The sequence below is a fragment of the Eleutherodactylus coqui genome, unplaced genomic scaffold (assembly GCF_035609145.1).
Source record: "Eleutherodactylus coqui strain aEleCoq1 unplaced genomic scaffold, aEleCoq1.hap1 HAP1_SCAFFOLD_143, whole genome shotgun sequence".
Classification (NCBI taxonomy): Eukaryota; Metazoa; Chordata; class Amphibia; order Anura; family Eleutherodactylidae; genus Eleutherodactylus; species Eleutherodactylus coqui.
The window spans coordinates 130,596-141,723 of record NW_027101970.1 but is presented as its reverse complement, the minus strand read 5'-3'; the positions used below and the strand labels follow the sequence as shown (position 1 = coordinate 141,723).

The 11,128-nt window shown below is 45.1% G+C and overlaps 1 protein-coding gene across 1 annotated transcript in view; it reads left to right on the top strand.

Moving 5' to 3' along the window:
• Nucleotides 1–866: 866 nt before the first annotated feature.
• The window catches only part of LOC136593964 (lysophosphatidylcholine acyltransferase 2-like), a 48,784-nt gene continuing 38,522 nt past the window's right edge, over nucleotides 867–11,128 (top strand). Inside the window, exons 1-2 of the mRNA XM_066588669.1 lie at nucleotides 867–987; nucleotides 3,944–4,097. Coding sequence (XP_066444766.1) covers nucleotides 911–987; nucleotides 3,944–4,097 — 231 coding nt within the window. The 5' untranslated portion in view covers nucleotides 867–910. The remainder of the gene's footprint in view (nucleotides 988–3,943; nucleotides 4,098–11,128) is intronic.

The window sequence follows — 11,128 nt, the reverse complement described above, 5'->3', positions numbered from 1 at the left end:
TATCACATCCCCCATATACTTTACTTTCTTTCTCATCACATCCCCACATACTAACCTTTTCCTTCATCACATCCCCCATATAGTATCCTCTCTCCCCTTATCACATCCCCTATATGCTGTCCCCTCCCCTTATCATATCCCCCGTATACTATCCTATTCGCTCATCATATCCCCTATACATCACAATTATCATATACTGTCTTCTCCTTTCTCATCACATTTCACATATACTGTCCTCTCCCCCCAATCACAGACCCCATGTTGTCCTCTCTCCCTTTATCACATCCTGCATATACTGTCTGGTAATGATTTACCTTGACGCCACTGGAAGTGGTGAATTTACACCACTGCTAGGCTGCTTGACAGCCTCATCACATCTCCCATATACTGTCCTCATCCCATCATCACAGCCCCCATATACTGTCCTCTCCCCTTCATCACATCCCCCAAATACTGTTTTCTCCCCCTCATCACATCCCCCATATACTGTCCTCTCCCCTCATTACATCCCCCATATTCTGTCCTCTCCCCTCATCAGTGAACAACTGGACGATTCTGATCCAGTCGTTCATTTTCTGCTTGCTTTTACATGGAACGATTATCGTTCAAAACCCCGCGGGAGAAAGCAAGCTACTTCCTAGTTGTAAGAGGCACAAGCTACTTACTATTGACATCGTGTGACATTAGGCCAGTCTGTTGGTTGAACGCAGATCTTAGGAGCGAAAATGTCCAAGTCACCTAAAAATAAAAATAAAAAGTGTTAGAATGGGAGTACACAGCTTTATTTTTGTGTATTGGATGTGGATTTGGAGCCTTCCTTAGCAGCTCCTACCATTAACAATGGTTTACTGTCTTTTGCAGGTCACTTGGAATACCATTCACTGATCATACCTATGAAGACTGCAGACTAATGCTAACAGCTAGAGACCTGACTTTACCCATGGAGGCTGGGCTTGTGGAGTTCACAAAAATCAGCCGGAAGTTAAAGTGAGAAGCAGTTGTTCCCTTTTTTTTGTATAAAAGTTGAATTTGAGTTCTCATTACTTGACTCAATTTGAGCTAGATGATGAGCGCAGGTCATCAAGATCTGCGCTCATTTAAATAGTCTTTACACAGGCCAATGCAGATTGTATGGGAGATGAGTAATCCTTAATACTACCATTCGACCCAAACACACTTTCATCATCGTCGCCACCTATTGATGCATGGAGGTGTGTTGCTGATTGATTTTTGTTAAAGGCTTCTGCAGGCGAGCGCAAGCACAAATATGCATGCTCCTGCGCAACGTATTTGGGCAATGAAAGGCTTACATATATTTTTTTTGTTCATGCGCTAGCAATACTTCATGCTGTCATCAGTCACCCAGCCCCCAGTAATCATCCATAAATAGTCCATATGTGTGGCCAACAAAATTGCACGACATCTGTGCACTGCGAGACACACCAATCTCACAAGAATATGAATTGCAGTGTGGGAAAAAAAATCGTGGCATGCTCTAACTCCTCACACTCCTCAGAATGCATCGCCACAGCTTTAATGCCTCGCATTGCTCTTGCATTACATGCAATGTGCATGCGAGTGCGATGCAAGGTTGCCATTTAAATCAATGGAAAACGCTTCCGATCCTCTATCGCACCTGAAATTCGTGCAAGAGGATCGGAACTTCACCAATGTATTTATGCCTGAGCAATGCCTCATGAGCGCGGTATCGGGCACCTTCATGGCCCGACGTCTCACTCGTCCTTGTGTAGGAAGTCTAATGCAAAAAAATAACATGGAAGTTTAAACAAAGCCACAGGTTTCTGAAAAAGTTTTTTTTTGTGCCGCTTGACTTTTCTTTTCAGTGTACAGATGCCTTGGTCTTAAGCTTGACTCTTAGCGCGGCACACCGTCATCACGTTGCATTATCAGGGTGGTTTACTGACACTTGGAATTGATTCTAATGGGTTTTGTTGTGTTAAGATAAGAGAACAATAGGTTTGTCATGGGCAAAAACTTCCCAAATCTTTGAATAAGCTCTTTGCTTTAGACCGCCTTCACACTGGCGAGAAAATCATGCGAGACGCACAAATATAAATCCCGTTCTTTTGAATTGAGTCCTACACATGAAGGATGTTTTCCCGCATGGCACCACAATGCACTGCAGGTAACCAACTGCAGCATGTTCTATCTTGCTGCATAAACTTACATAGCAGTCCCATTGTTTTCTATGGGGCCGGCGGCAGCAATGCACCACATGCTAGGCGCACACGATGCAATGCGAGGTCTCCCATTGAAAACAATGAGAGAAACTCTGCGATCCTCTGCCACGGCTATTAGCTATCCTCCGGCACGGCTACTTACCCGAAGTGATGCGAGGCGGTTTTGAGATAAAAATGCCTCACATCCGCGGGGAAATCGCATGTCGGGGAGCGAGTGATTCACGGCCCGATATCGCACTCGTCCGTGTGTTGTTAGCTTTTATAGTCGGGGGATAGATCAGGTATACACGCTGACTTTTATAGTCGGGGGATAGTTCTGGTATACACGCTGACTTTTATAGTCGGAGGGATAGTTCTGGTATACACACTGACTTTTATAGTCGGGGGGATAGTTCTGGTATACACGCTGACTTTTATAGTCGGAGGGATAGTTCTGGTATACACGCTGACTTTTATAGTCGGAGGGATAGTTCTGGTATACACGCTGACTTTTATAGTCGGAGGGATAGTTCTGGTATACACGCTGACTTTTATAGTCGGAGGGATAGTTCTGGTATACACACTGACTTTTATAGTCGGAGGGATAGTTCAGGTATACACGCTGACTTTTATAGTCGGAGGGATAGTTCTGGTATACACACTGACTTTTATAGTCGGAGGGATAGTTCTGGTATACACACTGACTTTTATAGTCGGAGGGATAGTTCTGGTATACACGCTGACTTTTATAGTCGGAGGGATAGTTCTGGTATACACACTGGCTTTTATAGTCGGGGGATAGTTCTGGTATACACGCTGACTTTTATACTCGGAGGGATAGTTCTGGTATAGACGCTGACTTTTATAGTCGGAGGGATAGTTCTGGTATACACACTGGCTTTTATAGTCGGGGGATAGTTCTGGTATACACGCTGACTTTTATAGTCGGAGGGATAGTTCTGGTATACACACTGGCTTTTATAGTCGGGGGATAGTTCTGGTATACACGCTGACTTTTATACTCGGAGGGATAGTTCTGGTATAGACGCTGACTTTTATAGTCGGAGGGATAGTTCTGGTATACACACTGGCTTTTATAGTCGGGGGATAGTTCTGGTATACACGCTGACTTTTATAGTCGGAGGGATAGTTCTGGTATACACACTGGCTTTTATAGTCGGGGGATAGTTCTGGTATACACGCTGACTTTTATAGTCGGAGGGATAGTTCTGGTATACACGCTGATTTTGTAGCCTAGATGAGCTGTGAATTGAGGTGAATATATATTTTGGCAAGTAAGTCAATGGACCTAAAAGAGGAGTCAAGGCAGGAATTACCTACTTGGGGCTAATGCCCACGGATGGATTTCTGCCGCGTTTCATGAACCCAATAGCTTACTGCCTTTAAATGTTCACGCAGCATGAAATAAATCGTGGCATGTTCTAATTGCGGAAAAACGCGCAGCCGGCGTTCATTGCAGTCAATGGAAGCCATGCATCACGTGATACTTCCGCTGTGAGCACAGCGGAAGTATCGCATGATTACGCGGTTTTTTTTCAGCCTCACTGCGGCTGTAGATCGCTGCGCCTATGTGAGTCCTAAAGAATATTTAACATTAAGCAAAAACTAGTGCCAGATTCTTGACAAGCACACACGCTAGCGCTAATCTCTGCGCCAAAACTATGCCAAATGATTGTGCCCCAATACGTTTACCTTACTTATATTTGTTACTGTATTACTTACTTTCAACAATTTGTTTTCAGCCTAAAATGGAACAATTTTGAGAAACAGCTGGAAGTGTACGCATCTATTGCCGACTTGTCAAAGGGAGGAAGGATTGGAATAGAAGAGTTTGCCAATCATCTCAAGCTGCCGGTGTCGGATCTACTAAGAGAGCTGTTCGCACTGTTTGACCGGGTAAGTCTTATATTATAAGGCTTACTATAAGATGTCACAACTTGAGACGTGTAACTTTTGGGAACTTGGTAGCATATAGTGTTAGGCTGAAAAATGACTTGTGTCCATCTAGTTCAGCCTGCTATCCTGCAATGTTGATCCAGAGGAAGGAGAAAAACCTAATGAGGCCGAAGCCAATTATACTCACTTTAGGAAAAATATTCCTTCCCAACTCCAATCTGGCAATCAGAATAATCCCCGGGTCACGGACCCTTCTGAAGTAATCAGTGACTATAACATATTATATTGTAACGCCCAAGAAAGGCGTCCAGGCCTCTCTTGTACGCTTATCATGTTCACCATCACTACATGCTCAGGCAGAGAGTTCCATAGTCTCACTGCCCTTACAGTAAAGAACCCCCTTCTATGTCGGTGTAGAAACCTTCTTTCCTCTAGACGTAGAGGGCGCTCTGTTGGCACAGTCCTGGGTATAAACAGATGATGGGAGCGATCTCGGTATTGTCCCCCGATATATTTATACATAATTATTAGGTCGCCACCCCCCCCCCCCCAACCGTCTTTTTTGCTAAACTAAATAACCCCAATAATAAAACTTCAGTCTTGTGCAAAACTCCACACTGATCATGATCATATTATATCTGTTTAATGGCCGAAGCTCATTTTTCCTGATATAATGCTCCAGTCCCCCTCTATAGACAGACATTGTCCTTGTATTCGGTAATTTCGGTGTTGTCATTGAAATAAATGGAATGCATGCATGTCCTCCATTTCTGTGGGGACAGTCAGGACCGCCATACTCAGGACTCGTGGGAACCCCAGTGGTTACACCCCACTGATCATAGAGTTACTCCCCATCTTCTGAGTAACTTTAGATCTCTTTATATCTTGGTACAACCCCTTAAAGCACATCCTCTGGTACTGGCCAAACAATGATGGCTGGACCGCTTTTTCGACTACCTGATGCATACTGTGTGCATGCAGATCTCACTGGCCAGAGCCGCTCATGTGGGCAGCACTAGTCAATCACAGCAGGCGTAGTGTCTTAGGGATCCGGCACACGGACGTATTAACACGTGTGGATAAAATGTACATGTGCAAAATGCAGAGACGCATGGGTTCGTACACATTATCCTTTTTTGCGTGAGCAGAAGTCTATGCGGGGTGGACAAATGTACAATGGGATCCGTGAAAGAATGCGCATTTAAATCAGGGCGGGCGTGTGTCTTGTGCCCATGTGAAGATGCTCTGTGCATGCAAACACGCTCACAAATGCCTTGTGCTAGCAAAAACGCATACGCCCGTGTGAAGCCACCCTTAGACTCAGGCCTCATTCACACGGGTGTATTTGCGCTCCAGATTACGCGCTTAAGGGTGCCCACCCACTAGCGTTTTTTTACTGCGAAATTCGCAGCGTTTTTTTTTTTCTGCAGGGGTCTTTGGGCTATGGGACATGCAAAGCTAAAATCGCAATCGCGATATCGCGGTAAATCGCGATTTTGCGCGATCGCGATTTTTACATTACAAGTCCCATAGACCCCCTGCAGAAAAAAAAAAACCTGCGAATTTCGCAGTGAAAAAAAAACGCCAGTGGGTGGGCACCCTTATACGGATAGCATAAACGCCATTGATTTGTGTTAGGGCAATCAGACTTGTGTTTTTCACATGTGTATTTTACATGCGTGAAAAAAAAAAATCGCAGTACGTCCCGTTATGGTCTGTATTACTGATCGAAATTGTTCATTCAAATCAATTAAATTCAGTGAATCTGTGTGAGATTTTTGCGCTTTTTTTTTTTTGTGTGTGTGTGAAAAATTGTAGTTTTATACACCTGCAAAGAAAACCACAAGAAAGACCAAATACAGAGTGAGGGCGGTTCCAGATGAGTGCGGGCACAACTACACTCGGCAGTACGGAGCTGCGGTGTGCCTGAACGAGGGGAATTTCTTCCCATTCGTTGGGTTTTCAAACTCCTCGTCCGAGTGCAGGAGTTTGAAAATAACCGCGAGAAGTCTGATGATGGTTTTGTGGTGCGACTATCTTCCCCCCTCATGTGAAAGCTCCCTAAGGGCTCCTGCACACTGGCGATCGCGATATCGTGGCAAAATCGCTACTTTTTTCCCCGCAATTTTTTTGAGCATCAGCGCTGCTTTTTTCCCCCAAAACATGGCTGCCGTTCGCGATTTATGAGTCAATTGGACTTTCTAATGTTAAAAAGTCATCGCATGGAAATCACAAGTTGGTGCTTTGCAATGTGATAAAAAGGAGGCGCCATAGGGAAACATGGGAGATAAAGCGCAGAAAGATAGAACACGCCGCTATTTTTTTTTCTTGCAACATCGAATGAGTGAAAACATTGAAAATGTTCTAATTTTGACGCCACATAGACTTTTATGGGAGACTATGCGAGCCAACCGGCAAAGGGAGGGGGGACGGTGTTTAACATCCCTGTGGGGATAAAGGGAGTCCCTACGGGGATGTTAATCTCTTTCCCCCTTCCTTTGCCGATGAAGGTCGTCCCAAGCTGCAGGGATTCCCTTCATCCCTGCGGGGATTCCTTTCAGTGAGGTAGATGGGAGATGCGATGCGAGAGCTCACCCAAAGATAGGACGTGCCGCGATGCGGGAAAACATCGCTCATGTGTATGAGCCCATTCAAAAGAATGGACTTCACATCCGTGCGTGTTTTGTGCGCATTGCATCACACAGAAATTGCACAAGTTTCTCGTTCGTGTGAATAAAGCCTTAGGCCTCATGTCCACGGGGAAAATCAGGCCCGCTACGGATTCTCCATGTAGAATCTGCAGCGGGTCCCTCCTGTCCCGCGGACATGAGGGCTGAAAATAAGAATAAATGAGAATTAACTCACCTCCCATCCGCTCCGTTTCTTCTCTTCGTTGCGGTGTCATCTTCTCTGCGTCGCGGCCGGATCTTCTTTCTTCGGCTCGGCGGATGCGCATGATGACGTCGGTGACGTGCCCCGCGCATGCGCCATCCCGAAGAAAAAAAAAAGATCCGGCCGCGACGGAGAGAAGATGGCGCCGCCGCGAAGAGAAGAAACGGAGGGTGTGAGTAAATTCCGAATTTTGTCTCCCGCGGATCCGGACGGCTTCCATAGGCTTCAATAGAAGACCCGCATGAAAATGGAGCATGGTCCAGATTTTTTCATGCTCCATTTTTTTTAAAATCACTTTTATTGACGATCCGCGGGTATTTATCTACCCCGCGGGTGGTCAATGCATCCCTATGGGGTGCGGATCCGCGGGCAGGAGAAGAGTTAAAATCCGCTGCGGATTTTAATTCTTATTTTGCCCGTGGACATGAGCCCTTAGAGATCAGTGAGGGCTCTTTCACACGAGTGCTTTTGCGCGCAGAGAATCGGCTGTGGGAACTGCAACCACTGGTCAATTTTCACCGCTGGTTGTGTCCCTCTCAGGTGTGAACAGGGCCGCCAGTGCAGAAAAGGACACTTACCTGCGCAGGAACGCTCACAAGACGAAGTGATTGCGCTCCATTTTAGAGTGGAAATGCGTCACACACTCGCGTGATTGCGTCACGCGCGTGTGAAGGAGTGCTAAGGGCTTTACATGGGCGTATGCGTTTTTGCACGCAGTGAACAATTTTTTTTTTACGTGTATTTTACTGTCATTTCTGTGTCACAGGGCCTATTCATTTGCGTGCTGCAAACGAGCCCTCCCCGACTTAAATGGTTATTTACCCTAGTGAGTTCCAGGTGTGTTATTTTTCTCGTGGAATTGAACAGCGTATTGCACGCACATTTGCGCACTCCCTATAGACTTTAAATGCACACAAAAGTAGAGCATGCAGCGGTTTTTTCGCATTTGGGCAAAAAAAAAAAGGAAATGAAAACCAATCCATTGAAATCAATGGGTTTTATTCTCTGCGTATTGTGCTCAGAAATTTTGCGCATGCTAACACACGCGTGTAAATGTCCATGTGCAGGAACTCCTGGCTTCACATGGGTGTGTTTGCGTGCGCATTTACGCAGCGAATAGAACCCTGTAGATTTCAATGGGTTTGTTCACAAATGCGCGTTTTCACAATTCACGCAAAAAATATGCAACATACTCTATTTTGCGGCATTTTTGCACACCAAAAGTCCCCATAGAAGTCAATGGGGATACACAAATATGCATGTGATATGCCAGGAGGTGCGTGATACGCTGCGTAATTGCGCAGGAAAGGAACGCATCCAGAACTCGTTAGACTAATTTCAATAGCTGGGAGCAGCGGTGGGTATTTTTCTGAATGCACAAAAGCCAGCAAAATATCTGCAGATGCGAATACACATACGCGGGCAAGCGCAATATCGCTATTAGAAAATCGGACTGATATCGCACTCATAAAGCTGCTTTCATACAAATGTTTTCTCGCAGATAAACGTCGCCCACAAATCGCCGCCATGTGAAGCATTGGACTGCAATGCATTCATTCACACGGGCGATTATTACCTCCCCTCCCGCACAGCATCAAAATATGGGCCATGACCTATCTTTTGCCGAAAATCGCAGAGAGGGGGAAGGAGTTTACCGCCGCTTGTTGCAGAAGACGGCTGGTTTCTATTTAGCTATTAAGGCTTAATAGAAGCCATTCTGCCGAGCGCGGCAGCGGAGTCCATTTACGCGATGCAGCCCTGTGAATGGACGAGACAGCGCTAATTCCAAAAGGAATTAGATTGCAGCAATGCTGCGCTGCCGCATTTCTTCCACGCGATGCTTTTGCGTATAAATGCAACCCTTGTGTGAAAGAGGCCTAAAGCTGCGCTTTTTCAGCTATTTTGTATATACTGTGCACGCTACTTTCACGCGAGTGAAAAAAAATCATATATTGCTCCAATATGACAGAAAAAACGCATCGCATATAAATCACTTGCCAAGCCAGTGAGACACAATTTTTCTTTTCATGCACACAGAATTGAAGGCTTATTCACACGGGCGGATTTTTATCAGTATTTTGTGAGCCAAAACCAGAAGTGGAGAGAAAGTCTAATTGGGAAGAGTTTCATTTCTTCCGTATTTTGGGCCGCTCCTGGTTTGGCTCACAAAATACTGATGTAAAAGGCGTCCTGTGAATAAGGCCTAAGGCTTATTCAGACTGGCACAGGCGAAACTACGCTCGGCAGCACGGGCAAATCATGCGTACAAATCACGGGCAGGAAAGGAGGTGGTGAAAACAAAACCACTGAAATCCCATAGAGATCCGCGGTTTTGTTTTTTCCCTTTATACGGTTGTGATTATAAGGGGACTAAAGTACATTCGTGTGAAGGAGCCGTCGGCGCAATTTTATGCATATGAGAGCGCATTTGCTTACCCCCCTAGACTCTAATGGAATATCAGGAGCACAAATGCACGTAAAAATCATTGCGGTTTCTGTGACCGCTTTTCTGCACAGAAATCAGCGTGCTAAATCGCCGTGTGAAAGAGGCCCTAGGGCTTCGGCAGACGAATGTACGCGACAAGACGATTGTCGCAGTGGAGCGTATTTGTGCATAAACAAGGTTTACAGTAATCGGGTTGCACTCACAATGCCAGTTCACACGCACGATACCTCCTTTCCGTGGCATACAGTGCCGATGTAAAGCTTAATAAGGGCCGGCGGTCATCTTCTCGCTGCGACGTCCGCTGGGTCACAACCCTTCCCTGTCATGCAGAAAGATGAGGTGAGAAACACGCTTATGAGAATGAACCTATGGAGATCACAGGGAGCCGTGCGGGTGTCATGGCAGCCAGGGGCCTTCTGAAAGGCCCCAGGACTGTCAAAGCAGAATGCTTATCCAGGCATTCTCGTGGGGTGGCTTGGTAGACTGCCTGTCAATTCGCAGTATGATGTAAGGCTATGGCATTTCATCATATTGCAAGAGCGATCAGAGCATCACACGCTCATGTTCACTCTGGGACAAAAAAAAGTGAAAATAAGTTTTAAAAAGTCTTACTAATTATATAAAAAAATAAAAGGTTATTTTAATTATTAAATAGAAAAAAAACAACTGTGCTTCCGTAAATGACCAACCTATCAAAGTAGCACATTATTTACCCCGCACAGTGAACGTCATCAGGAAAGAAAAAAAAACACCAGAATTTTGCTTTTTGGACACCCCGTCTTTAAGAAAAAAATGTAATAAAAAGGGATGAAAAAGTCACATGTGCTCCAGAATGGTACCAACGGAAAACTACAGGATATCCTGCAAAAACAGAGCCCTCACACAGCTGCGTCAACGAAAAAATAAAGAAGTTATGGCCGTCAGAAAATGGCGGCAGAAGATAATTAAAAAAAATTAAATATCTTGGAAAAAATAAAAGTAGTACGGCGAAAAAAGAAAAAAAACTACATAAATTTGGTAACATAGTATTCGTACTGACCCATAGATTAAAGCTATCATGTCATTTCCGTTGCAGTGTGTACACCGTAGAAACAAGATGCACCAAAAGATGGCGGAATTTCATTTTTTTTTCCACTTACAATTTTTTTTCAGCCTGCAAAAAACGAGCCCTCAGACAGCGACGGCGACGGAGAAATACAAGTTATGATTTATTAGAACGGGGGAGCAAAAAACAAAAGGGCCCGGTTAAGGGCTCATTCACACGAGGACCTACGTGTGCAAAAATCACGCACGTAAAAAAACCTGCAGCTATTGGAACCGACGGTTTTCTATGCGAACGTTCAGATAAAGAAATGTTACATGCGCAAAAAACATCTGAACGATCCCGTAGGAAACCATTCCTCCTAATAGTCGCGTGATTTTTCTGCGGTGATTTTTGCACGCGTAGGTCCGCATGTGAAAGAGGCCGTAGCCTTTACTGTGTCATGAAGCCCATTGTTCTCTATGGCCACGTAATTTACGCTATAAATACACAATTACACGGCGCATGTGCGGCGTTTATACGCGCCATTGCAAAGCGACAGAGCTTGAAAATTAAACAAAACCAGGAAGTCTGCGCACGACAGTGTGAGCGAGATACATCGTCATGCGCAGTGCAAAACCGCTGCCATACGCAGCGATAGGCCGGCTCCAC